The sequence below is a fragment of the Camelus ferus genome, chromosome 6, assembly GCF_009834535.1.
Source record: "Camelus ferus isolate YT-003-E chromosome 6, BCGSAC_Cfer_1.0, whole genome shotgun sequence".
In the NCBI taxonomy this organism is placed as follows: Eukaryota; Metazoa; Chordata; class Mammalia; order Artiodactyla; family Camelidae; genus Camelus; species Camelus ferus.
In genome coordinates, this window is record NC_045701.1 from 2,257,551 (window position 1) to 2,284,580 (window position 27,030).

At 53.0% G+C, this 27,030-nt stretch overlaps 1 protein-coding gene across 6 annotated transcripts in view; it reads right to left on the bottom strand.

Annotated features, from left to right (window-relative positions):
- Nucleotides 1–11,773: 11,773 nt before the first annotated feature.
- SMAD6 (SMAD family member 6) overlaps nucleotides 11,774–27,030 on the bottom strand; it is a 74,665-nt gene continuing 59,408 nt past the window's right edge. For 3 of the 6 annotated variants that reach the window (XM_032480902.1, XM_032480901.1, XM_032480900.1), the window contains one exon: nucleotides 12,082–12,771. In XM_032480902.1, coding sequence (XP_032336793.1) covers nucleotides 12,230–12,771 — 542 coding nt within the window. In that variant the 3' untranslated portion in view covers nucleotides 12,082–12,229. Of the gene's footprint in view, nucleotides 12,772–24,556; nucleotides 24,623–27,030 lie in introns of all 6 variants that reach the window. The other 3 variants (XM_032480898.1, XM_032480897.1, XM_032480899.1) reach the window with 2 other exon arrangements.

A 27,030-nucleotide genomic window follows, 5' to 3' on the forward strand; every position in this document is an offset into this window, starting at 1 on the left:
AGCAGATGACTTTATGCAGGAGCATGACTTGCCAAGGCTGCGTTTTTAGAATGCTCCATCTGGCCGCTGTGTAGCGAGACCACAAGGAACTCCTGGAGGCCTGGGGAGGGACCCATCACAAGGCAGCTGTGAGATGTCCCAGAAAGATCACAATGTGCCCAGAGCCACGGTGGTTTGGGGCTGCCCCTTCCTGCCTGGAAGGCTGTCCTTGAAGAAGCTCAGCCTGTGCACACCTGGCCTCCCGTCACTCAGGATGCTACCCAAAAGGGAGGATTCGGGGCCCCCTCTGCCCAGGCCCCAGCCTCAGCGTGCTTGGCTTCTCTCGAGGTGAAAGTCAAGGGTATAAAAACCAAGGAGCCCAAAGGTCACCAGATTCTGAAGCAAGAACGATCTCAGTCCAGCCCTTACCACCGCTGAGACCTTAAGCAAATTACTGAGCATCTCATTCTGCCGTATCTGTAAAATGGGACAGCCACATCTGTAACATGCGTTCGTGTGAGAGTCCGGCGTGAGTTGTCCATTAGATAATGTATGTATGTTCCCTGCACGTGGCAGGGGCTCAGTGTATGTCCGTTTGATACCACTGCCTGAAAAAGGGTGTGTTTTAAAAGAAGAGTCCAGAAAAGGCCCTGCTTAACCCAAAGGAATGTCCAGGATTTCAGGCACAGGAAGGCAGGCGGCATTGCAGCCGACAAACAACAGCTTATAAAAGGACGCTGGCCCGGGCTCTGTGTCTGACCGGCCCTGTCCCCTCTGCTTTCTTTCCATCCCAGGCCTTCTCTCCAGTCTTTATTCTCTCCAAGGTCACGTCTCAGACGACATCAACGTTCCCATAGGTACCAAAGCACTTTCCTGCTCTTGGGTTCATTTGTTCCTTGCAGTCAACTCTGTTGAAACAGGTCTTAGACCCATTTCACAGATGAAGAAATGGAGACCCTCCCAATATAGGGAAGAGGGGGTAGGGAGCCCACTGGCTGCTCCATGTTCCCCTTCTCGGCCTCCTTAGCATCCCAGCTACAGTGTCCAGAGCCAGGGCACAGGCTGAGAGACAAGAGATGCTCTGTCCAGGGTCTGTGAGGCACAAGAAAGAATCCCAGCACCTTGGATGAGGGAAAGCTCGTGAGCACAGGAACGGGAGTCAGAGAGACCTGCTTCCAACCCAGCACCACCACTTGGCTGTGTGACCTTTAGGCAATCACTTGACCTCTCAGAGCTTTTGCTTCTCATCCACAAATCAGGTATCATCCCACAGATGTGAAGCATCGCTCTGAGCATGAAACGAGAGAGCAGGTGTATTATTCTTTCTGAGTAACACACTACCTTGTTTTTAGAGAGACTGCCTCCCCATACTGGGCAGTCCAACCTGCCCTGTTTGTCAACACCACCAGTTAGATGGCGTCAATCAGCCTCGCCAGATGCCTGAGCAACGGGAGTGAGGTGGGGCAGCCATCCAGCGGTGCTGGCAGGTGTTCTGCGTGGGAGGTGGGGGAGGTGGGGCTATCTCACGTGTTTCTCATACCTTTCCGGTGTAGGTGGAAGGTTAAGGGAAATGGCGATCAGATCATGGTCAGAGGTGTCTGGCAAGGGGTGGCTAACCACGCAGTCAGTGAATGTAAGGCACACGTGCCAGTGTGAGAGGGGTGCCTGGGGCACTGTCCACTGTGAGGAAGACGCTCATGTCTCAGGCTTTCCCTTCCCAGGGGCCCGGTTGTTTCTCTTCCTCCACCATCACGGAAGCTGTGTGTTCTCTCCCAGTGCCTGTAATTTCATCTTTTTCCCAGTCATCCGCTACTGGTACCCAGACCTTTCTCCCCAAAGGGCCAGGTACACAAGTGACAGGGCATTTTAATAAAATTTAACCATTTGAACCCCCTTTTGGTCAGACTACCAAACACAGGTTGCAGTAACTAGGCTGGCCGTTTAGGGAAATTAAGAAGTACGCTCACAGGCATGGTTAGGGCGGACTCGCTGTTTTCAGCCTTTTCATCCTGGTCATTACCCAGGAGGTGGCCCAGAGTGGAGGACCCCTTTCAGGGGACGGCGACAGTCAATGACCAAACTGCCCTACTCAGGTGTATGGACCAAGAGGAGTCAGGGTTGGGAACGTTGACTGGACAAGACCATCCCTGTGGACGGCAGGGATCAGGGAAGGTCACAAACACCTTGACCACCAGCCCACTGTGGAGTGCCTTCACTGTGGACTGCAAATGGTCCCGAAATCAGAAAACATGACCCTGGTCAGTTTCAGGGGCCATGACGTCATGGCTGGAATCGGCTGATCAGACTGGCATAACCCATAAATGTGTCGACAGCAGGAAGGCACCCACCCAGAGCCCCAAGACTGGGTCAAAGGGCCGAGGCAGTCATTCCACCATAAGCAGGCAGGGACCATGCCCACTGTGAGACAGCCAGGTCAGTTTTGGGCAAAAGTCGCAGCATGGTGTGAAGTGTAGAAACACGGCATCCTTTGCTTTCACAGGTCTCTGAGCGTAGCCACGTCTGCTAGGATGGCAGGTCCAGGCAGCAATGGGGACAGGCTGGCCAGGGCAGGCACGCCAGTCAGTCCCATCAGAGAACAGACCCTTCCCGTGGGTCTGCATCTGCAGTTGTGACCCACGGAGTTCAATCAGCAGCCTCAACTTGTCCCCACAGTTTGTGACCCCCATAGAGGGATGTCCTTAATCTGCAGCTTTCCAAGCAGCAGATGAAACAGCCAGGTCATCGGCTACATCCAAGAGACAGTAAAAACATAACAAGTTCCATCGAGGGGAGTGTTGGCTGTGGCTGCAAGAGAGGCATGAGTTCTGCCCACTGAGCAGAGTTACATGCCTGTTTTTGGTCTGCAGAGCTGGCATTGAGGTAGAGTAGTTGCAGCTGTCTGGTGGACACCTTGAACAAACCCAACCTGCAGCCATAAGAGCTCTAATACTAGTCTGATCTTCACCTATGGTTTCCTCTTTGAGTTTGTCTGGCTTGGGGAGATTTCCCAGACAAAGGTCAAAATTCCGTCACAGCAGCCAGGACCCACTTAAAGACCTCTGATTGTCGTGTCTGCATGGATCTAAAGTTGGTACGACAGACTGCGTGAGGGGCTGAGTCATCACTGGTCCCTAGCGAGTATCATGTGTCCCACCCTCTTGTCTCCTTGGACCAGCTCTAAGGTCTGAGGATTCCTCCGGCGTCTGCCCACAGCAGCATGAACTGCCTCTGTTTCTCAGTGTAAGTGCCCATTTCCCTAACTGCTATCTGAAAGGCAGCAGCACCTCAGCCCACGCAGGAGCAATCCTAGAGGTGGTTGGTTTCAGCGGGGAGGAAATGAGGCTGAATGATGAGGACATCTCACCACCCGCAGGAGAGTTACCCACAACCAGGGCACCATTTTGACAGCTGTCTTTGAATGTACTTCCTAGTACTCAGCCTGCAACCACCACCTCCCCAATTCTTCCTCCTTAAAAGGCAATAAAGTAGAGGGCCATTTATTGCCCACATGGCCATACAATTTGGTCAATATATTCGCTACTGATTTCCATGAACTTCCCTCAAAATCAATATTCATTGCCTTGGGAGGCCCTCCTCTTTCTTCTTCGAGAAAACCATGTCTCTGCCAGTATCTCATTCTCATCACTGTCAGGAACTCGGAAGGATCTGAGATTTCACCCTATTTATAAGACAAGAAGTTAGGTTGCCCCGTTTCCTGGATGCAGGCAGAAGACACAAGACTTCTGGGTCAGAGACAACAGACTTCTACGACTCATGGCCCAGCTGGCGGCATGAGCATTAGGTCTGCTTTGGTCTTCTTTTGGTGCAAAGAGAGGCAAGGGACTCCTGCACACTCAGTAGGGTGCGTTATAGGAGAGGAATCCTGAGCTTGGGGAACCCAAAGCTTCTATGACGGGCAGTAAACATGCCTGCCCCTTGCACCAGAGGGAGACCCGATCTCTGCCTTCCAAGGCTGCTGGCTGTTGTATATCCTTGAAGAGAGTCTAGAGCAGAGGACGTCAGTGCCTTTGCTTCCAAGGCTTTCAGAGCAACCCATGGAGGATTATCTCCCAAGACTACAAGCTTTCTCACTTGGCCCTTTGTGGAAGAGGACATCAGCCTCATTTTACATATGAGAAAACCATGGCCCGGAGGGAACATGAGAAAAGTCCAAGTTCACAGAGATCGGACAATGGTGGAGCCAGGGTTCAAACCTACATCCACAGACTTTCACTTCTCTCCAAAGCCGGCCCCTCCGTCTTCAGCAGCAGCAACTCAGGCTTAAGGCTGGATGGAGAGGGTGGCGAAATCTCTGTTCAGACACAGTTTTCAGCGGCTCCGTGGCTCTTCTCTCCCCAGCCATGGCAAATTCAAGAACAGAGTCACCTCAAAGGCCTTTGGCTTCTCCTGGTCACTTGGGAGGCCACCCTCGAAGTCTAGAAACTGTCGCAGAAGATTCTGATGACTTCGCCTGCTTGGGCTGGGGCCAGGCCCAGCCGGCGCCCTCCCCTCGCGGAGCACCCCTGGGGATCTCCAGCCTCAGACTCAGACAGAACGGGATCCAAATATGCAGACTGACAATTGCTCAATTTTAGAAACTTGTGTGGCTTGAGCTGGTTCCTCTTCCCTGCGAGCTGGGGCAGGGACACCCCTCAGCAGAGCCAGGCCTGGCAGCCCCCCTGGCTGTGGGCCTGGATGGGGCCAAGGGGCCCCAAGGGTCAGACCTCAGCCCCCTGGAGCCCCAGAGCGAAGAGAGCCCAGGAGCCAGCCAAGGCCTGTCACCAAGGCGCCACTCAGTTTTCTGGGGATCTGATGTGGTTTTCGACGGTTATTGACATTATATTTTGGGCAGCACAAAGCAGGGGATTCTTCAAGTGTCAAAATAGTTGTCGTCAGGGCCAGAAACGGCAACCATCCTCACTCCCTGGGTGGACAAGGAAAGGGAAGAGGAGGCAGGGCTAGGGGTGGGGTCACCATTTCTAAAGGGTCTGCTTCCAACACACATGCTTAGAGAGCACCAAAAGGCTGCCCATTTTAGACAATTTAAGGAACTTGGCTAACATTTTATGGCCTATGGAGGAGATGTCTGTCCCTTCCCCTACAAGAACTCGTGAATTGACGTGTTTCCATTAAAACGTTAAGGAAAGCACATCTCGGACAGCACACTTGTAGGCAGTGGTGTTTATGTGTGTGTTTTTCTAGGCATTCCTGAAACTCCATTTTGTTCATTGCTCAATGAAGAGAAATAGAAAGCGAAACTATTACAAAGAAACGTTTCTAATTAATTTGCTGGTTCAAACAAAGCTGACCCCAAAAAGCTGGCAATAAACATAGTATTTTAAAAATTCAACACATGCTAAATGTTACTATGCTCAGGCCCGATTGTAACTGCTTCACAAATATAAGCCCATTTAATTTCATCGTCTAACCATCCTAGGAGGTATCCAGTCTAAAGAGAGGAAACGGAGGCTCAGAGACCTTAAGTAACTTCCCCAAGGTCACTTAGCTGGAGGCAGGGCTGGACTTGGAGCCCCCAGAGTTGCCTCTAAAGCTTGTGTGCTCCGCAGTCATGGAAAGTCAAGTTCAGAAGTGCTGCCATCACTTAGCAGGGTTGGGGAGTAGGAGCACGGGAGCTGAAACCAGGGAGATCTGGGTGGGAATCCTTGATCTGATATTTACAAGCTGTGTGATCTTGGGCAACTTGCTTAACTTCCCTGAGCCTCATCTCTAAAACAGGGAGAAGAATTAAATGAGATGCTACAAAGTGCCTAGTAGACAAGTTCCTCAGTAAATGATGACTGTTATTATTATTGCTAAACAAAGTAAGAGTTCTGTTATTAGCAACTGTCCCAGCTCCTCTCAGCAGCTCTAATATGAAAGTCCACCCTAGCTGCCTCTCTTGGGACATAAGACTTGGGGGTGAGAAGTGGGGGCTCTCCAGAGCCCCTGGGCCCCCACCAGAAGGCACCATCAGGCCATCTGGCTTAGCCCTTTCATTTTTGAGAGGGAATTAAAGCCCTGTAAAGGAGGGGAATCTCCTAGCATCACTCAGCCAGGTCTCCCATGCCGCCCCCAGGGAGTCCAAGGAGGTCACATTAAAAACCATCTGTGCCCTCTGTTCAGCCCATGAGCTCCCGGTCTCAACACTCAGAAATTCTAGGCATTTCATCTCCACTCCACTAGCCTCACTGTGACCTGAGTTGAAAACAGTAAGGCTGCGAAGCTGTTCCAGCCTCCATCCCTAGTGATGGTCAGCCTGGACAGGACACCCCCTTCCCCAGCACCATCCACCAACCCCTTGACCAGGCCAGGGGGACACACAACTTCCTCAGGGTTATCCAGGCCGCCGGAAGTCAGCCAAGTCCTCAAAATCCCCAGGGAAAAGAATTTTAAAACTTTGTCTTCACTTGGCTTTTATTAAAAAGTATAGGGCTATCTTGTAATAACCTATAACGGAAAAGAATCTGCAAAAGCGTATGTAAATATATATGTATACGTATAACTGAATCACTTTGCTGTACACCTGAAACTAACACATTGTAACTCAACTGCACCTCAATAAAAATTTTAAAAAGAATATTATGAAAAAGCATAGAGAATGAAAATGTACTTCAAGCCACAGAACTGTACACTGAAAAATGGTTAAAATGGTAAATCTTATGTTATATATATTTTACCCCCACGACAAAAGCATAGAGGATGAAAAAGTTTTAGGGACGGATGGTGGTGACGATTGTACAATGCCAATGTACTTAATGTCACTGACTTGTCCACTAAAAAATAGCCAAATTAGTCAATTTTATGCTATGTATAATTTGTTTTTACCACGATTAAAAACAAACAAAACCAAAAAAATGATCTGCACCCCTACCCTTCTTGCCTCTTCACTGCTTTGCTCAGGCTGATGCTGGCTTCACAGAAGCCTTTGTAGCATCTCTGAGAGGTCAGCTCTGGAAGGAGCCCCAAGTCATGGGTTTGGCCCTCACTGGCCACTGCCTTGCTGTGTGACCTTGGTTAGCACCCTGACCTCTCTGAGCCTCAGTTCCCTGACAGTGATGAATTAGATGTCCTCTAATTCCTTCCCAACTTAGATGTTCTCTGAGTTTGTGTTCTAAACCATCAGAGGGACACTCTCTCTCCCAAACCAAGAACTCTGGCTACCACACCCCCAAAAGAGTAGAAAAGGCTGTAGGACAGGAACCTGAAGAACCTGGGCCTGAGGTTAGGGGAGGGGGTGAGGGTCCTTAGGGGCCTGTAAGGAAAAGCCGGCTGGGGTTGTCATGGAGAAGCATGATAATAATAAACACCCTCTTCCTCCAGCCCTGCTGGATGCCCGCTTATTCCTTTAGAGTTTATAAAACACGCCCACATCCATTACCTCCATGACACTTTAATCCTACAAATATCCAGGGAGCCCATCCTCTGTGCCCGGCACAGGGACCTAGGACATCTCTGGCTTCTAGGAGATTCCCATGGAGGAGAGATGGGGCAGCGGTGTGGTCAGATCTTGGATTGGGCAGGTGGGGGCCTAGTCAGGAGTGGGGGACAGTTTCGGCAAAGGCTTAGAGGGGAGAGAGAGAGAGGGAGGTCTGGAGTGTGGTATCTGAAGGGGTTTGGCCAGGTAGAGTCGGGGCAGGGCCAGATCTTCTCAGAGGTAGTTCTTTATCCTGAGAGCACATTAAAAACCATCTGTGACCTCAGAGAGGTCACTGTCACGTGCAGATTTGGGTGCAGTCCATGATTTGATTCTGGGTGAAGAGTGGATTGGAGGGGGCAGGAGAGGGGAGGAGGCCCAGTTAAGAGGCCACAGCAGCTGTCAGGCGGAGACCCTGGCATCTCCGACTCCAGATGCCCCAGTGGCTCACTGACCCTACTTTCTTACTGGGGAAACTGAGGCTCACACAGGCCAGGTGATGGCCCCAAGCCAACAGCGAAGTAAGGGATATGGATTTGAGTCCTCGTATTTGCCGAGACGTCAACTCAAGTTTTTCTCACCAACCAGATCTACCTTCCAGGCCCCAAAATAATACTAGGGAGCGCTTGCTGAGAGCTTACCACATGCCAGTTTGCGAGCGCCTAACATGCATTCATACATTTAATCCTCCTGCCAACCCTAGGACAGAAATACTCACTATTATTCCGATGAGGAAACTGAAGCACAGAGAGGTTAAGTAACTTGCCTCAGATCACATACGGATTACAACAAGGCAGCTAGCTGCAGCCAGGAGCAGCTGGAACTAAGTTGCTTGAAATGTGTGTGTAGGATGGGGGCTTCCAGGCCAGGTGGAGGGAGGCAATGGGGGCGTTCCCAGCGGTGAACAGAGGTGTGTGCACGCCCTCCAGAGCACTGAGGGAGCCTGCGCCTGGACACAGAGGAAGCAGCTGGGCCAGGCGTCCTGAGACATGAACTTGCTGTGTGACCTTGGGCTATTCCTACCCCTCTCTGGGCCTCGGGTTTTCTCACCTGAAGTGAGAACACATGATCTCCAGGCACCACCCCCTTTCCCAGCTCTGCTTCTCTCAGTCCTAGATCAGCCCCCCAACCCCAGACACCCCCAGAGACTAAGGCAGGGAAGGGACTGGATGGGGGTGGGCTGCGAAACGGAGAGGAAGGGGCAATGAGGGACTCACCCCTCTCCAAAGACCTAGTCAAGAGCAGGAAATCCGTTCCCCCCACCCCCACTCCACGCCTGGACTTGGGTTTGGGGGCAGTAAGCCCCGCCCACCTCGCTTCCCAGGGCCTGCAGGGACCGGGCTCCCACCACACTCTCCAAGGACCGGCCCTTGTTTAGAAAGTGTCTTCTTTGGGGCCTGAGTCACCAGATCCCTGGGTGGTCTGGGGGAAACCACAGAGTCACTGCCAGCACCACGACTGGGAAACAGGGGAGGATGGCAGGTCCTGCTGCCACTGATGACCTCAGCAACTCAGCCTGTTCTTTCTGGGACTTGGTTTCCCCACGTGAACTCAGGGGCTAGACCTGGAGTCTCAGACCCCCATGACGAAAGGCAGCCACAGGGCCTCTCTCTGACACTCGAGGCTACCCGAGGACCCCAGGGAGTTACTCAGCCTCAGGACAGGGCAGGCCTGGGCCAAGATTGCTTCGAGGTTGAGGCCCTTGGGCCTCCAGAGTTCAGCCCTTCCGGCTCACAGATGGTCCCCGAGGGGCAGGCCCACTCCAGCAAAGCTGAACGCAGCCAGCACACAAGAGGGCCCCCAGCTGACATCGGAGACAGAGGCTTGGTCCTTCCCCCAGGGAGCTTAGGCAAATCACAGCAATCGTGTGAGCAGCCACTTCTCCAACTGGAAGAGGGGAGTAGCCGAGAGCACCCCATCAGAGGTTCTTGTGAAGATCAGAGATGCACAAAAGTCGCTTCTTGGGTAGCAAGGACTCACCAACCATGAGTTAGCGTTAGTAGTCACCGAGTTGGAAAGAAGACAAAAGTAGTGACTCCTAGTCCATCCTCACACAGCACAGCCCAGCCCAGCTCAGCTGACTGCTCCCCAGGAGGACCAAGGCCTGGACAGGGGACAGCAGAGGGGGTGGGGCCTCCCAGGAGGCTTGGGCCCGAGGGTGGTGGAGTAGAATGAAAGGGTCTGGGCTGGCCAGCCCTAGAGGCTTGAGGCTTAACTCAAGAGAGAACCAATGTCATCTGCTTGAGTGGGCCCCTCTTTGAGAATCTGGGAGATGGGGAGAGGCTGTCATGGTTTGACCCACATCCAGTAGACCCCGTGGTGGGAGGAAGGAAGCCTGGGTCATATCTGAGCATCCGTGATTACAGGCTTGAGGTAAGCACATCCCTGCCCTGGGCCTCAGTTTCCTCATCTATAAAATGGGAGTGTCAATCCTTGTCCCTCTTGCTCCTTGATGAAGCGGGATTGTGATCACCCCTTCCACATCCAGAGATTAGGGGTGACTGGCTGCTCCCTCTGAGGGCAAGAAGTCCCTCTCAGAAGATTGGCATCAGTGGTCATAGTGTCCTGGAGAGCCAGGATGGGTTCAGGGCCCAGCTGACCAACTCCTACCTGCAGCCTGGCCCTCCTTCTGGGAAGCCTCTAGAAGTTTCCTAAAGCCCAGCTCTGATCACCTCCCTGACCCATTCGGACACCAGCCCACCCCCACATGGCAGCTCCTCATCTTGACACCGAGGGCCCCTCGGCCTCCCTTTCCAGCCCCAGCCATGTATTAATAACAGCTGATATGCACTGATGAGGGGTCAGGTATTGTGGGATGTGCTTAATTCTCCCAATCTGCACTCACTTGAGGTGGGAACAATTGTGTCCCCATCTTACAGATGATAATACTGAGGCACATGGAGAAGTCCCTGCAGTCACTCTGTAAGTGGCAGAGCCAGGATCTGAACCCGGGCAACCCGGCTCCAGAGTGCCTGAGCCCAGGATGCCTCCCACTCTGACCGACCGCACACCAAGAATACACCAGGGAGGCAAGCATCCCCAGCTAGCATCTTCAAGACAGGGCTTCAGTGTGGGGTGCCTTGCTGTGTCCAGCAGTCAGCAGTGGCCAGCCGAGAGGCACCAGTGTGCCTTGGTTATGGGGACAGGATTAGCAGGAGTGGTGAAAGGGTCTCTTGGCAAATAACTTCCGGAAACAAAGTAGTGTAGTTCTTGGACGTTTTGGTGGCCCTGATTCCTACCTCCTGGCAACGACACTCTTGTGCAGCCCCTCCCACACTGCAACAAGAATGGTTTGTGTGATCGGTAGAATACAGCGGCGCGACACCTCCCCAAAAAAGTTACGAAAGATGGCAGCTTCACTCCTGGGCTCTCTTTCGGATCAGTTGCCCTGGGGAAAGCCACGTCACAAGTAGCCCCGTGGAGGCCTACGTGGCGAGGAACTGAGGCCTCCAGCCAACAGCCACGTGAGTGAGCTTGGAAGTGGGTCCTGCAGCCTCTGATGACTGCAGCCCTGGCCGACAGCTTGACTGCAGCCTCATGAGACCCTGAACCAGAATCACCCAGCCAAGCTGCTCCTGCATTCCTGAACACAGAAACTGTGTGATAATAAATGTTGGTTGTTTCAAGCTGCCAAGTTTTAGGATAATTTATTTTGCAGCGATAGATAATACATGGGACTTTTCAGAGCATTTAATAGGCTAATGTAAATCTCCCAAGAAAGAAGATATACAATGTAGCATTCCCCTTAGCTATTTGGCCAACAAGGCCTTCTTTTTTGAGTTTTCTCAAGAGTGAAAACTGATTTAATGTGGCTCCGGTCCTACAATTAGATGTAACTTCTAACTTTGATCTGTGTCATGAGCTAGTCATTTACCCTTCCAGGACCTCAACTTTCCCCTTTTATAGAGTAGAAAGAAACCACCTGCCTTTGCATAAATCATGACTACAGCCCCAGACAGGCAGGTTCTGAGCGGTTTGGTGGGGGGATGGGAGGGTAGACTCCCTAGGTCCTAAAGGGGGTTTCACCCTGGGGCTCAGGTAGGTGGGTCCAAGACCCACCATCTCAGTCTTTCTTCCTCAGGCCATTTCCCCAAAGTGGTGAGAATCAGTGTCTTCTTCTAGCTCAGAGGTGGGAGGCGTGACCTGAGTCATCTCCATCAGACTGAGAGCTCCCCCAGGCCAAAGCATGAGCCCCCCCACTGATGATGGCGAGACCTTACCCGGGATGGCCCTCCCTCCTCCCCCTGAATCCTGTCCCTCTTTATCCGGTAAAAGACTGAAACCAAGTTTCAGGATGCCTGATGGGTCAAAAACCCACTGAAGAGCCCTGCACACCCGTCTTTGTTAAAAAGAAGACAGTTAAAAAAAAAAAAAAAAAACTATATTGCGAATACTTTATTATCAACGTGTGACTGGTATTAGCTTTTTGTCTGGGCCATTAATATTTCAGAAACCATACACCAAACCCAGGCTTTTCCACCTAGCTCTGCTGTATCATTTTCTTAAAAAAAAAAAAAAAAAAAAGAGGAAGGAAGAAAAGAAAGAAAATATATCTGTATTATAAGCCAAAGTGCGTCTTTCTTGTTTTGTCCATATACACACATTGCACCATACATAAATAATTACATTGTAAAAATGACTCCATAATTACAAGTATAATATATATTTCCATATAATATATAAAACTTTATATTAAATCTAGGTAGATGATATCTGGGGGGGGGGGTCGTCCGGGGGGAGGGGCTGCGTCTCTGGGCCCTAAGCCCCAGCGGCGGCGCGGCGGCGCGCGGCGGGGCACGGCGGGGCACGGCGGGGCGCGGGGCGGGCGGCGGGGCGCTATCTGTGGTTGTTCAGGAGGATCTCGAGCCAGCAGGGGCAGGAGGTGATGAACTGCCGGGAGTAGCAGGGCCCCCAGCCCTTGGCGAAGCTGATGCGGACGCTGTTGGGGTCGTAGGGGCCGTCGGCGGCGTCGGGCTCGGGCCCGTGCTGGAGCAGGCCGGAGCGCTCGAAGTCGAACACCTTGATGGAGTAGCCGGGGGGCACCTTGCGGACCACCAGGGCGCGGCCGCCGGGCGCGTCCAGCGTCGGGGAGTTGACGAAGATGGGGTGCTCGCCGCGGTTGTAGGCCCACACGCCGTCGGGCTCCTTGCTGAGCAGGATGCCGAAGCCGATCTTGCTGCGCGTGCGCCGCACCGACTCGCTGCGCTGCTCCAGGTTGAGCTGGCCCAGGCAGAAGCCGCTGCCCTGAGGTAGGTCGTAGAAGATGCTGACGGCCTGGTCGTACACCGCGTAGAGGCGGCCCACACGTGTCCGGTGCTCCCAGTAGGCCACGCTGCACCAGTGACTCGGCTTGGTGGCATCCGGAGACATGCTGGCGTCTGCGGGGCGAAGCACAGGGCACGGGGATGTTAATTCCGGGTGGGGAGGCGTCGGCCTGGCTGCTGAGGGGGTGGGTGGGGTTTCCAGTACTCAGCACCCACCGCTTGCCGGTTTGTCCTCAAATTTAATACACAGGGGCGCCCCCCACCCCCAGACACACACGAAGGACCTACAGAGAAGGCAAGGCACCTACTGTGCGCCAGATGTTGTAGGTACACACACACACACACACACACACACAACACACGCCAGTAGGACGTGCACCCACACATCCAAAGGAGGGAGGAACGCTGAGCCCCTCCACCGTTCCAGGTGCTGTGCCCTGCACTTCTCCGTCTACAGGGGACTCACTGGGTCCTCCCACAGCTCTGAGGAGGCCACCTTCTCATTTTACAGGTGAAGATCCAAGGCTTGGCAGACACCAGCAGCCTGCCCAAAGCCACACAGTCAGTGAGGGGCACCAACCAGGATTTGCACCAGGGTCAGTCCAAGCCTCAACTTGAACTATTCGGGGGCCTAAATCACCCCATAGAGGGGACTCAGGGCGGGGTAGAGTCAGGAACACGGCCTCCTCGATCTGTTCCAGCCCGGAATCGTGGTCTCAGCCTCAGCCTTGAGCATTTTGCAGAGTCTCCCAGTAACCCCCAACCCCGGGTCTTCGAGTTTCCTCTGTTGGCAGGAAGTGCAGGTTTCCACCAGAACCACAGCACCCACTGTGAGACAGAGAAGCTGAGGGCCTCTAAGCGCTAAAGGAAATCGCTCCTCAAGGGCTGCAGGTCGCCAGCCCTCACAGGGGTGTGCGGCTCCTCTCTGGGCCTCAGTTTCCCCAGACAGCCAAGAGGAATGTCTGGAATGATGCCTGGAATCCCTTCTCACTCCAGCTCGGGGCAGCTCTGCCTGTCTGTGTGAATGTAAGAGTTTTCTGAGCGCAGACCTAAACCACACAGAAGCCGGGGCCTGTCTTGAAGGGCAGCCCCCTCCTCACTGCCCTTTTGTGTGTGGCCGGCTCTCAGGATCTGCAGGGTTTTGACATCTGGCCTCTCCTTTGAGCTCTCGGCTCTGAGAAGCAGGTGGGCACCCATGACTGCCCAGCGGGGTGATGGGTTCCCACACAGGCTGGGCTGGGACTTTTGCAGAGGGAGGAGGTCTGCTGGAGGCCAGATGAGGACCTGCCAGAGGCCCTTAATGGCGCGGCTTCTCCAAGTGAAACTGATCAAAGTCCAGTCAAACCCAAGGGAGAAAGCACTGCTGACAACTTCATGCAGGAGCTTGGGTGAGGTCAGCTCTGTCTGCCTTCAGCCCAGCCCCGTCTGGAAGCCCCAGGGCCGCAGGGTGACAGGGCCCCTGACGTCCTCTTAGGGCTGGCCCTCCTAGCCCCTGGCAGGAAACTGTCCTCCTGAGGGGCCTCGGCACAGCCCCAGAGGGCATGCTCCTCACCCTCTGCCTGGCATTAAGGTCCCAGCCACAGGTCCCCAGCCCCCTCTCTGCCCCCACCCCCACTAAGGACGTATCATTCTGTCTCACAGTCCCCATCCAGGCCCCTCATGGTTCCAACTGATGTTCTGGGCAGGGGGTTGGAAAGAGGCCCTGCTCTCTGCCCTCAGCTGACTTCCTCCTTAGCCAGCAGGCAAAGAGACAGCTCTAGCCCTCGGTGGCTGACGCAGGTGCGGACACTAAGCCAGTCCCAGCAGGTGGGCAGCCAGGAACACCCCAAACCATTGCCCCCTTCTTCACCCATCCCTCCGGCACTGGCCTGAGCGTTCCCAAGAGCTAGGAGAGCACCACCATCCCATCCCTGGCCATGAAACTGCAGCACCAACCTTCTCCCCCAGCAACAAGAATTCCATGAGTGCCGTGGGCACAGAGAGGTGGGGAAACAATGACGCTGTGCCCGAAGAACGTTCAGTGACGAGATGGGCAACAGGCATCCCGGGGTGCCTTCCATGAGCTGGGTGCCTTCTTTATACCAGCCCTGGTCCACCTCTGTTATCACCCCATTTCACAGAAGTGGAAACTGAGGCCCAGGGAGGTGCTATATGGGTCGAGGGTACACACTAGTGAGTGCTGGAGCCTCACTCGCGAGGGGAGCCCTCCTCCACACTCCCTGCAGGCTCCCCATGAAACCCATGTACCAAGCAAGTCTCCCAGTCTGTTAGGCCTCAGTTTCCCTCTCTGTAACCATGGCTGCTCTCATGGTGTTTACCCACCAGCTTCCTGAAGACACAGTCTTACTGAGGGGGGGATTCCTGCTACTCCCCCCTTCAGATAAGGCTCAGAGAGGGGCGCCCTAGTCTGAAGGTGGCAGCTCTGTCCCAGGGTGTAGCCACTCCATTGTTAAAAGGCAGAGAGGCAGTTTAACAGTCAGGGAGTGTGGGGTAATTGGACTGAGGGGGTAGGGGCACTTCCTCTCTCCCAGCTCCTAAAGCTTTTAATTCAAGGCCAAGTGTGCCTTCCTGTCCCCCTCCGAGTCTCAGTACCTCCCACCCCAGCCCCGCCAAATGCCCTCCCATCCTCTCCTCCCACCTCATCAAGATCTGTGTCCTGGCCTTGCCCCAGGGCTCCTCACGGGGATGGTACCCTGTGCCCTAGGGTTCAGCCTACCCCAACTGTCTGGCTCAGGGACGCTTCCCTGGGCCAGGCCTCACCTCCCACAGCCTCTTTGGTTGAGCACACTGGGTAACACCTCATCAGGCCTGGGCTGCAGGCCAAGTCGTCCAAATTCCAGGAGATAGACTGCCGCCTCTGAGAAGCCCTCTCTGACCTCTCCGTCCCGTGCACCTAGAGCCTTAAATGCAGCCCCTCCCTTGGCCTGAGCAGGTGTCTGTGCTGTTGGTCAGTGCCCCTGGCTGGCCTCGACTCTCATGTAGGAAGGGGTGGGTCTCAATCCTCTCTGCATCTGTCCCAAGTCTGCATATACCCCTTGGGTGCACTTGGAACATGCTACAAGGGGAGGAGGAAGGAAATAAAATACACCCCAAGTGTCGGCACACTGCCCTCACCCCTACCTGCCATGGGAATCCTGCCCAGTAGGTGGGGCCGATGGCCTCAGGCCCAGGGGGACACTGGGCAAGGACCAGTGTCTCAGGTCTGGTCCGGAGAGAGCAAGCCAGCAGGTGAGGCCATCACCAGGCTCGGGGGCTCCCCATCCCCAGCTAGCTCTTGGGGTCTCGGGGCTCCAGAGGCTGAGGGTCCCCTCTGGCATCATCTCGTCCAGGGAGCCCCAATGCTTTGGGCTTTCACAGACCAACCAATACACTGTTTCACGGAAGGGCTGGGAACATCACAGGGTTACCACGGTTTTATTTTGTCACGTACAGATTTACTAAAAACCCCACGACCGTCTCCTGTCACTACACAAAAGAAAGTATAATCTGATACTAACAAAAGACGTAGGACCTAAGTCAGAAATTTAAAGTTCATACATTTAGATTTTAAGAAATTTTCTTTTCTTTCACTGTGGGCTAATGACAACTTAGTCCCGAGACTGGCCTGTGGGAACCACCAAGTGAGTCCCATGTTCTTGTGCCCCAAAGATGGCACCCGGGGGTCCAGGGTACCTCGCCTAAGGACACACAGCACTGGGTGGCAGAACTGAAGACCCCAGAATTCTGATCTAATGCATGTCACATGATCCAAAAGCTTTCCGAGTGAGACAGACCTAAGCTCTCACCACTGACTGGATGTGTGGCCATGAATGAGCCACTCGGTGTCCCCAAGCCTCAGTCTCCCCATTTGTAAAATGGACAACTCCGGCAGCAGATCGGTTGGGAGCAGAGAGAAGTTGCTGTTTATTCGTCCCAGCGCTGGCCTAACCCTTCCGGGGCCAGGGCTCTTTAGGGGTGTCGGGGGTCATGACCTAGGGGCATCACCATGGGAGGTGACAGTAGGGCAGTAGATAGCAATGCCCTTTGTAACCTGTAAAGGACTTTACACATGTTAAGTTTTAGCTCCCAGCGAGGTACCTGAGGGGCAGAGACGTGCTCTGTAAGAAAAGGAGTGAGGGATGAAGCAGTGAGTAACTGTGTGGAACAAAGATGGGTGCTCCTGGGACTCTGTACGCACACACCCACACACACGTATTCAGACCTTATGCCATATGTTCAACACCAGCTGACATGCTCTCTGGGAGCGAGAAGGCAGGTGCCCCCAAACCCAGGGTCCCGTCCCCCCTCCACTTCCCACAGACGCAGAGCCCCACTCCACCCACCACGCCTCTCGTCGTCTGCAGCCTGGGCTGCCCCTCAGGGTGCAAGGGAACCGTCTCTTGCAGAGGATCTTTTTCTTCTCGTGGCTCCAAGGCTGCGGTCCCGCCATCAGCCTAATTAGGAACCAGCTCCTTAATTGCAAATAAATACCAGGGAGTCAGACCCGAGTGAACAACATCAAAGATGACCGCGCTCTGACCGAAACTCCTGCTCACTACCCCCTGCTCAGGGCCTGGCCTAGTTCCCAGCCAGACTCTGGGTCCCGGCGGGGAGGGTTCCGGGGGGAGGGGGAGAGGGAGAGGGGGGGCGCGGTCTGGTGCGATGGCTGGGGTCGTCGATCTGGCAGGGCAGCGCCAGGCTGGGGCTCAGGAGTCCTGCAGCCAGGTGTCCTGCCTCCTGGCCCTGACCAGGCAGGTTAGCTCCCTTCTCCTGGCCTCAGTCTTCCCATCTGAACAATGGGTTCTACGTTTCTGTGATTTCGTGAATGTTGTCATCACCCTAACTTGGAAAGCAGCTCAGAAGCCCATTAACAGGAGGATGGATGTTATGGACTGAATGTTTGTGCCCCTCCAAATTCACATGTTGGAAATCCTAACCCCCAGTGTGACAGAAGGTAGGATCTTTGGGAGGTGATTGTTCATGAGGCTAGAACCCTCATGAATGGGATCAGTGCCTTTTAAAAGAGACCCCAGAGAGCTCCCTCACCCACATGAAGACAGCAAGAACTCAGCCATCTATGAACCAGGAAATGGCTCTCACTACCAGCTCCAGGGGCACCTTGATCTTGGACTTCCCAGCCTCCAGAACTGTGAGAAATAGATGCATTATTTAAGCCACCCAATTTATGGTATCGTTGTTACAGCAGCCCAGACTGTGACAACGGATAAACAAAAATAAAGTGCATCTATACGGCAGAACACAACTCACCAATAAAAGGAAAACTACTGAAATACACAACAATGTGGGTGGATCTCAGATGCACTGTGCTGAGCGAAAGAAAATGTGCTGTTTGTTTCCGTTTATATGAAATTCTTGAGTAGACGAAACTAACCTATGGTGACAGAAATCAGAGCAGAGATACTCCTCTGGGGAGCAGGGGTGATGGAGAAGGCGCTTTTATAAGGGAACTTTCCGGGGTGCTGGAAACATCTGTTATCTTGACTGGTACAATAGGAACTCGGGTTGTCACTAGAGAGCTGTGTGTGTTTCATTGTAGGTAGGATGCCTTGAAAGAATTACAATGAAGAAAGTTGGACGTGCACTGTGAGGCCAGCCCTCCGTGGCTGTCCTGGAGTGGCCCCAGCAGCGCTCCGAAGCAGCGCAGGGGACAGCCCCTGCGTTTCCACCCTGGCCTGGCCTCCTGGGGACACCCACATTCCTGCCACCAGAGGGTGGTGGATGGCTGCGGTGGGCAGGAGACGGCTGGCCCGCCAGTGGGTCCTCTCCCCTGCACTGGAGCTGGCCCCTCCAATGGCTGGCATTCCTTCCTCGTGGTCTCTCTGCCCAGGGAGGGTGCTGTGAACCCAACGTGTAATTTTGTGGGGGTGCTGGGGCACCAAGGGGGCCAACTGCAGCCTGAGGGAGGCGGGGAGAGCTGAAATCCTAAGAAAAGCCTTTAGCTTCTTCGAATCAGCAGTTTTCTGTCAAAACAAAGGGCAGGAACGTTCCTTTGTGCTCTCCCGTGGGCTGCACGCTCCCAAAGCCTGCGTGCACGCAAGGCAGCTTGTTTTCTTTGTGATTCCCCCCTTTCCAGTGGGCCAGACTGCCTTGGACTCATCCATCCTGGGAGGCGAACCAGAGATGCGCCCAAATTCAAGTCTCCCACCCCTTAGACTTGAAGGAAGGTCGACGTAAGGCTCAGAGAGTCTGCATGAGCTGGATCGCTCGTCCTCCTCCAAGTTCAAAGCTCTGGCTGCTGCTTCACACTGCCTTGGGCCGCAGCAGCCTCTGCCTCTCCTGGGGCTGGGTGGAAAGGGCTGGCTCAGCCACACCTCAGTGAGCAATGAAGCAGCAGCAGACCCCACTGAGAGCTGGGAAGGGAGACTCGGAGACTCAGAGGCCCAGAGAAGTTAAGTGACTCGCCCAGGGTCACCCAGCAAGTTGGTGGCAGAGCCAGAGAGGGGCCGAGGGCTGGCTTTTCCGATCCCCTTCGCACAGGGCCCCGCTGGGGCCTCCTGCCCTCCTGGAAAACGCCTTTCTTCTGTCCCATGTCATGCCTGTGGCTTTAAGTTCCCGTCCAACCGGCAGCTTTTTCATCTGCGGCTCCCAGGCCTGGGAGTAATTATGTAGCCCTGCATCTGGTTAACCTAACACCCCTTTAAAAGCCTTGTTTGCCCATTAGATAAGTAGTTTTTGTTATCAAACTTAAGGGGGAAAAAGAAGTTTCCACTTAACCTTCCTTTGTCATTTTAAGCTGCAGAAATGGCTTCAGGTTTTGCAGCAAGTCCAGAGATGCAGCATTAATTAGAGGCTCCTTTTTTTTTCTTTGTCAAGAGAGGGGGAGACTAGTCCTTTATCCACTGGGCTCCGGCAGTAAAAGCAGAGAAGGAATGTACACAGGGCCATGTTAATGGTCAACAGCTTAGAACGAGCCTCTCCGCTGAACTCTTTCCAAAAGCAGGGCCCAGCTGACAGGAGTTTCCTCTTATTCGCTCCCACCCGCCCCTCCCCACCCCCACCTCAGCTCCAGCACCTTTGGCCCCTAGAGGAAGCCAGGCTTCCAAGAGGAAGTTCCTAATCGGTCATTACATCACGGGCGGTCTGGCCACCGCCGCCGCCGCCTGTACTGGGTCCACCTAGGGGCCCTTTCAGCCGCTGATCTCTGGGGCCAAGGGCTGTGTTTTGCCACCACCCTCTGGACAGTTGACCAGCCGCTCTGCTTGGGGGGTGGTTTACCCCCTAAGAAGCGGGAGTACCAAGGAAGAATGACAGCGAGGGGAGGAGGGAGGCCAGGAAACGCGCAGTCCATGTGGCCAGAAGTCACGATTCTGCAGATGCAAAAACTGAGGCCCAAAGAGGTAAAGTAACTTGCCAAGGTTACCGGGGGGAATTAGCAATAGGGCTGCTCGGACCAGTTGGGTTTCTCCTGCAAGGGGCTGGATTAGGAAAGCGCATGGGAGGAAAAAAAAGAGAAAGAAAGCGCATGGGCCAGAGCAAAGCTGGCTGCCTACACGTGCATGTCAGCTCTGCCGCTCGCCAGCTGTGAAATCTTAGGCAAGTGACTTCAATCTCCTGGGCCTCAGTCTCCTAATCTGTAAAATGGAGATGCAGTCAGAGTTTATTGCCTCGAGCTGTTGGGAGTAATTTCAAGTGCATCAAATAATGCCCAATTCAAAACTAAGCACTCAGTAAGTAACTTACTGGGTTTTTTTTTAAACTAATATTATTATCATCATCCAGTCTTATCTCTGTTATTTGTATAAATTATTTAATAGATTGACTCAGCCTGTATAGTTCATAAGGGTATTCATGTTAGTATTCGCATTCATATCAGAATTAGAATTATATCTGCAAAGATAAAATGTGCCAACAGAGTTGAGACTTGAGGGGAAATCGTACTAAGAGGAATATTAGTAGAACTAGTAGTAATATTAATAAAATAAACCAGCCAGTCGTATTGATATACCAGCCAACACTTAATGAACCTTCACCAAATTCCAGGCAGAGGATGAAGCACTTAATTTTTAGATTTTTTATTGACGTATAGTTGATTTACAATGTTGTGGCAGATTCCAGTCTACAGTGTACTGATCCAGTTATATAAATATATTCTTTTTCATTATTACAAATTATTGGATATAGTTCTGTGCTACAGTACAACCTTGTTATCTATTTTATATACTGTAATTTGTATCTGCTAATCCCAAACTCCTAATTTATCCCTTCCTTACCCTTTCCCCTTTGGTAACCATAAGTTTGTTTTCTACGTCTGTGAGTCTATTTCTGTTTCGTAAATAAATTTATTTGTATCATTTTTTTAGACCCCACATGTAAGTGATATCATATGACATTTGTCTTTGACTTACTTCACTTAGTATGATAGTCTCTAGGTCCAACCACGTTGCTCAAATGGTAGGACTTCATTCTTTTTTATGGCTGAGTAGTATTCCACTGTAGAAATATCTACACCACAGCGTCTTTATGCAATCATCTGTTGATGGGTATTTAGGCTGCTAGTATAAAGCACTTTAAATGCACGATCTCAATTGTTCATCCTTTTGGTGATTCCCACTTAAGGAGAGCTAAGTCCTGAAAGTCAGGTAGTGTGTCCACAGTCCTCAGCTAGGAAGTGCAAAGCTGGGAGTCAAGCTCACATCTCTCTAGAGACAGGGACTTTGCATTACTCTCTCAGGGTTGCAACCTATAGGCTGGACGTTAAAAGGGGCCCTGGGATGTGGCAATGTGGGGACCACTGCTCCAACACATGCTGCCCACCTTCGGGGAAGGCAGTGGGTTTTCAAAAACCATGCCTATAACAGCTACCTATGGCCCTATGCAGCCCTGCAAATGCACACACTTTTATAGCTATATATATATATATATATATATATATATATATATATATATATATATAGCTTCTTCCATGCACTCTCGCCACCACAACACACAGTATTTTCTAAATGCCCTGCAAATAACGGAGGGTGATTCTGGGAAAGGGCTGTTCACCCTGCCTGAGTCCCCAGAGGATGGGAGGTGCAGGATGCTCAGTGCTCTTCACCCAGTCTGCCTCTCCACCATCCCAAGTCCAGGAGGGAGAATTAAATAACTCCATTCTCAGAGGACACACCCCAAGTCAGAGAGGCCACACAGCAACGCAGTGTGGGAATCCTCACCGGATGGCCTGACTCGGAACCACTTTCTGTCTGCCCTTCGTGCTGCCTCATCTGCTCCCTGTGCTCTCTGGGGGAGTCCCTGGGGCCCCAACCCCAGAGGGGTTTAGAGGGAGGGGAGTATAAGGAGTCAGTGGCCGCCCAGCTGGGTCATAAGCAACCTTCTCCAGGGAGAGGCCTGCTGGGCCCCGCAGGAAGGACTTTCTTTCGGCCTTGGCGCCCTGACCCTGGTCTGCTTGGCCCCACGTCTCCAGTGGAACAAAGTGGAGGCCCGGGCTGAGGTGGGTAAGGTTTCCATCCTTTTATCTCGTGCAGGATTCAGACCAGTCCTGAAAAAATGAGCTCCTCTTGCAATCCTGACATAAAACAAGCTTTTACCGGGGGCCCTGATGTGCAGGCGTGCTCAGGGTCTCCCCCACAGGCTGCTTCCCCAGCACCTACCAGGATGTACTCCTCCAGTGGGCAAGGGCCCCCGCTTCCATCAGCATCTTTCTTGCCCTGCAGCCCCGGCAAGATTGTTCCAGGTCCCCTGGGCCCAGGGGCACTGGCTTTTCTCCCCAGGCCTCAGTGCCCTGTAGTCCAAGCTCCCTTCTTAAAAACACCTTGCAGGCAGCTACAGCTTCTGAGAGCCACACTGAGGCCACTGCATTGATCTCCACCAGCCCTGATCATTCAGACTGTACCCCAGAGGCACTGGGGTGCCCTGCCTAGCCCGACCCGACCCCCGTAAAGGAAGCCCCAACAACCATAAAAGATGAAACTTCAAAGAGGCAGGGCGGGGAAACCACTCAGATCTCTGGCAGGGAACCGAGTGCGGGTGGGAGAATTCTGGTTCCCTGCGCCCTGGAGGGAAGGATCGTGAAAAGTGTCTGTCTGCGAGGGGAGGGGAGAGCTGGCTTATAAGCAGCTTATAAAATCAGTCCGCATTTTCAAGAGGGAACCAGTTTCTGCAACAAAAGACTCTGAACTTTGCTCCCATTTCAAGTCCTCTTTTGTTTTATCACAAAGTCAGGCTCTGAGTTAAGTTTGTTTGTTTTCGTCCTCAGAGACCCCCTGGGGTGGGAAAGCACGGCTTTTCATGCTGCCCCTGGAAAGATTCTAAAACAACGCTGTTTGTGCAAGATCTTGCAGCTGGGTACCTGGGTCCCGAGGAAAGAGGCCCCCCACATCCTCCCCGCCTGCAGGTCTGCACCGCTGAGGGCTGAACTGAATTCACGTGTGAACCAGGCCCCCGGGCTGCTCCACGGGGTTCCTGTCTTAGCCCGGGTTTTCTCACCTTAGGCTTCAAGTGCCAAAGTTCGCTGATTCAATTCAACTTCCCTGTTGAATCTGAGACCCCAGAGAACAAAATCGGCCCTTTGGGGGTCAGACGGGGACAGCCCAGGCGTGCGTCAGAGGGGCAGGGAAGCTGGTCTGCGGCAGCTGGCGGGGTGCTTCGAGGGAGCCCACGTGCAGGCACAGTCCTGCCCTGCAGGCTCCCAGAGCTGGGGGAACTCGGGGTACCTCCATTTCTCTTTTACTTCCAAATACAATCTGAGTTTTATTGGCAAACCTCCTGCCTCAGACTTTCTACTTGGACACAGTGTAAAGCCATAAAAGCCCAGTACCTTACAATTGCCCTCCACCAGCCTGTCTCATCACCTCTCAGGAAGAAACTCACACCGGCGCAGAAATATCCTAGGGGGTAACCAGGTGAGGCCCCCATAGCCCAGGCCCCTCAAATCCTTGCCCTCACCACCCCCTGCTATTGGGATCCCATAGCTCCCTGTGACTTGAACACCCCACTCTGTATGTACTTTGTCCATCCCACTCTCTCTTGATCTAGAAAATTCCCTCAGACCCCAGGCAGCAGAGAGGTCAACTGGTGCAGATCCCAACAGCTGGATTACTGTGGGCAGGTGATTCTATCTCTGAGTGCCTGGGACCAGCTACCTAATTTGGGGGGTGCCCAGTGCAAAGTGCCCAGTGCAAAATGCAGGGCCCCTTGTTCAAAAGGTCCTGGGTTCAATCCCCAGTACCTCTATTAAAAAAGAAAAAAAGAAAAAAAAAAGGATAATCGATTTACAATGTTGTGTTAGTTTCAGGTGTACAGCACAGTGGTCCAGTTTTATGTATATATATACCTTTTCATGTTCTTTTTCATTACAGGTTTTACAAGGTATTGAATATAGTTCCCTGTGCTATAAGTAGGCCCCTGTTGTTTATCTACTTTATCTATAGCAGCTTGTCTCTGCAAGGATGGCCTTAGAGATGATCACACTAAGTGAAGTCAGTCAGAAAAAGAATGACAGATACCATATGATATCACTTATATGGGGAATCTTAAAAAAAAGACACAAGTGAACTTATTCAGGATTTCAATGGTGAAAGAAGAGCATTAAATTGAGCGGAGGCCCCTTCTGCGCGGGGGACCCTGGGTGGGGCACAGGCTGGACACCCATGAAGCCGGCGTAACTCACTGGAAGGCGTGGGTGGGGTGGGGTGGGTGGGGTGGGGGTCACAACGGGCCTAACAACAGTAACTGGCACTTGATGAATACACATTTCCTTCCCCATCCCCCAAAGTCTGTCAGACCCTTACCCAACCATCAAGACCCTGACGTCACCTCCTTTAAAAAGCCTTCCTCAGTCCCTGGGTCTGACTCACAGGGCCCCTCCTCTGTGGCACTCTTTGATGCTGTCACCAAGAGGGCATGTGTCTCCACCGCACCCACCTGCGAGCAGGCTGACCTGGGATGAGGCGTCACTCACCTCTGCCCCTCCTCCTCCAGGGCCCGGCACCACACTGGCTGACGAGGGTGCTCTCAACAGCAGGACCTGAATGGAATTTCATATTCGAGAGCTGGGAGGGCACTTGGGAAATCATCGGGCTTTCCCCACGTGTGAAAAAGACGCAGCAGAACTGTTCCCACTGAACAGATGACACTACTGAGGCTCAGAGGCCAGGACACCGACAGGGAGAAGTGGCATCCTGCATCCCTGCTGGCTGACCCTCAGGATGTAGCCCGGCCAGTGGAATGCCAGACGAGCTTGCTACGTGCCAGGCCTGTTTCAGTGGCTTAAAAAAAAAATTGCCTAAAGCCCAGACTCATCTCATCTGGCACTGGGAGTGGGTTTAATGTCTCAGGCTTGCTAAGTCTATGAAGGTGAACAGAACAGGGAAGAGCCAAAAACAGGGTGGGGAGCTGGTTTTTCTTATTTGCAAACTTCTCAAAAATAAGCCTCATCTAGCACCAGCCTGTTGTTATTTACTAACGAGTCAGTGTCATGTGAGCTTTGCAAGTCAAATACACCTGCCTTATTTACGTTAAAGACGCATCTTTGGGATTAAACTCCCCCAAATCAAGGTCCCAGGGCTGGGGGCATTCAATTGAAAAGTAATCCTTGCATTAAATCCTTCCCTTTAAAATAACCTTTTGTAACACAAAGGTACATAATCCACGCCTCTTTTGTGAATGCAGAGTCCTACGTACTGGATTTTCTTAAAGTGAGGGTTGCCTGGATCATTCTTACTCATTTCTGGAACAAACAGGAGGGCTTTTATAATAAGCAAAAGGCTAATATTGACTGGAGAGATCATTAAGCATAAATACTCATATTTGCTGTAAAGGACACAGTAACATGAGATTTAAACGTTCCCTGCAAAAATGCTGCAAAATGACCTAGGGCTTGGCAGCGGCTCACCCTTGTGAACCGGTCCCCTGTTCGTGGCTGCGCTACTGTGCGCGGCTGAAGCTAGTACACACAGTCCATGCTCAAGCTCCAAGCTGCCTGCAAAGGGGTGGCTTGTTTGATCTGGAGCAGCAGGTGGGGAGGAGAGAGGGGGCCAGGCAGTCCACCCATCCCATCAGGTTGGCAGGTAGACACAGCCCCACAGACTTGCGCCCCATGCCTCAAGCCCAAGATCAAGACCGGTTTCCAAAGCAAAAGGAGGCCAAGCTTGGTTCCCACCGCCCCTGTAGCCCACGCCAAGAAGGAGACTCCACCCCCATCCAAGGTGACCTTGGGATGCTGTTTCTAACTGTGGAGGGTGGGGGGTCTTCCAATTCTCCCAGCCCATTCATAAATGACCCCGTTTCAGGTTATGGAACATAAAAAAGCTCAGAGAGGCGGGGTGACTGCCCACAGGACTAACCAGAAGGCAGGATCAGGGACTCATCCACGTCTGCTGAGGCCAAAGGTACTCCTTCCCACTGTCCCTGCCTCCTGCCAAGCGTCTTGGGAAAGCCAGCTGCCAGTTCAGTAATGGCTTCCTATTTCTCAAAGTAATTCTTTAGCCCCTGTCTGGATACACGCTGCACAACTCAAGTCAGTGCAGCAGTAACGCAGGAGAGTTCATCACAACTGTCAACTGTGCTTTCTGTTTGGTCTTCTGTTCCCAAGGCTGACTGTTCAGCTGAGAGGGGCATGAGGTTTATGTGCCACGATCCAACCCATAATCCTTAGCGTCTTCCAGGAAAGACAAGGGGCCCCGGGGAGACATGTGGGCTCAGCCCCACCGACGGCAAGACCCAAGTGCCTTCTAGAAGGCTCCGGATGGCTGTTTGCAGCCACAGGGACCTGTGTGGATATGGGGAGGGAGGAGTGCCTTCCCCGAATCACGGGGAAGCTTGAAGGGGCTCTTGGGGCAGGAAGTTAAATTATCAGTCGTGTCTCCCTTAGCAAGCAGCACACACCTGGCACGCATGGGCCCAGCAAACACTAGCAGAGCTCTGCTAAGTGGTGATTCTGCCATGACTGAGGCCTCACCTCCAGTCATTGTATGGGAATCCAGCTACTCCTGGGCGCTGTCTGTCCACACACCCCCATCTCATTTAACACTGAGAGCAATCCTGGGAGGTGAGTAGATCTTATAGAGGAGGAAACGGAGGCTCGGGGAGGTTAAGCCCTCTGCCCCAGGTCACACAGCCAATTAGCCAGAATTTGAACCCAGGGCAGCCGGACTCCACCCCCCCCCTTCTTTCCACCCCTCTTTGCAGCGTGTGATGGGGGTAGGGGGGCACTCAACTTCTAGCCTATACTGGTTCCATCAGGCAGTCAGCGCAGTCTCTCTCCCTGCCGTCTCCCACGGGTGTGACACCTCCTCCACCGAGGCTGGCGCCTGCCCTGCTGTCCCCTCCCCTTTCCCCGTGGGCACAAATGGCCCTGCAGGCTGCCAGCGTCTGCATTCCTGGAGCACATGCCCAAGTTGGGCCCACTAAGGAGGATCCGAAGTAATTCAGCCC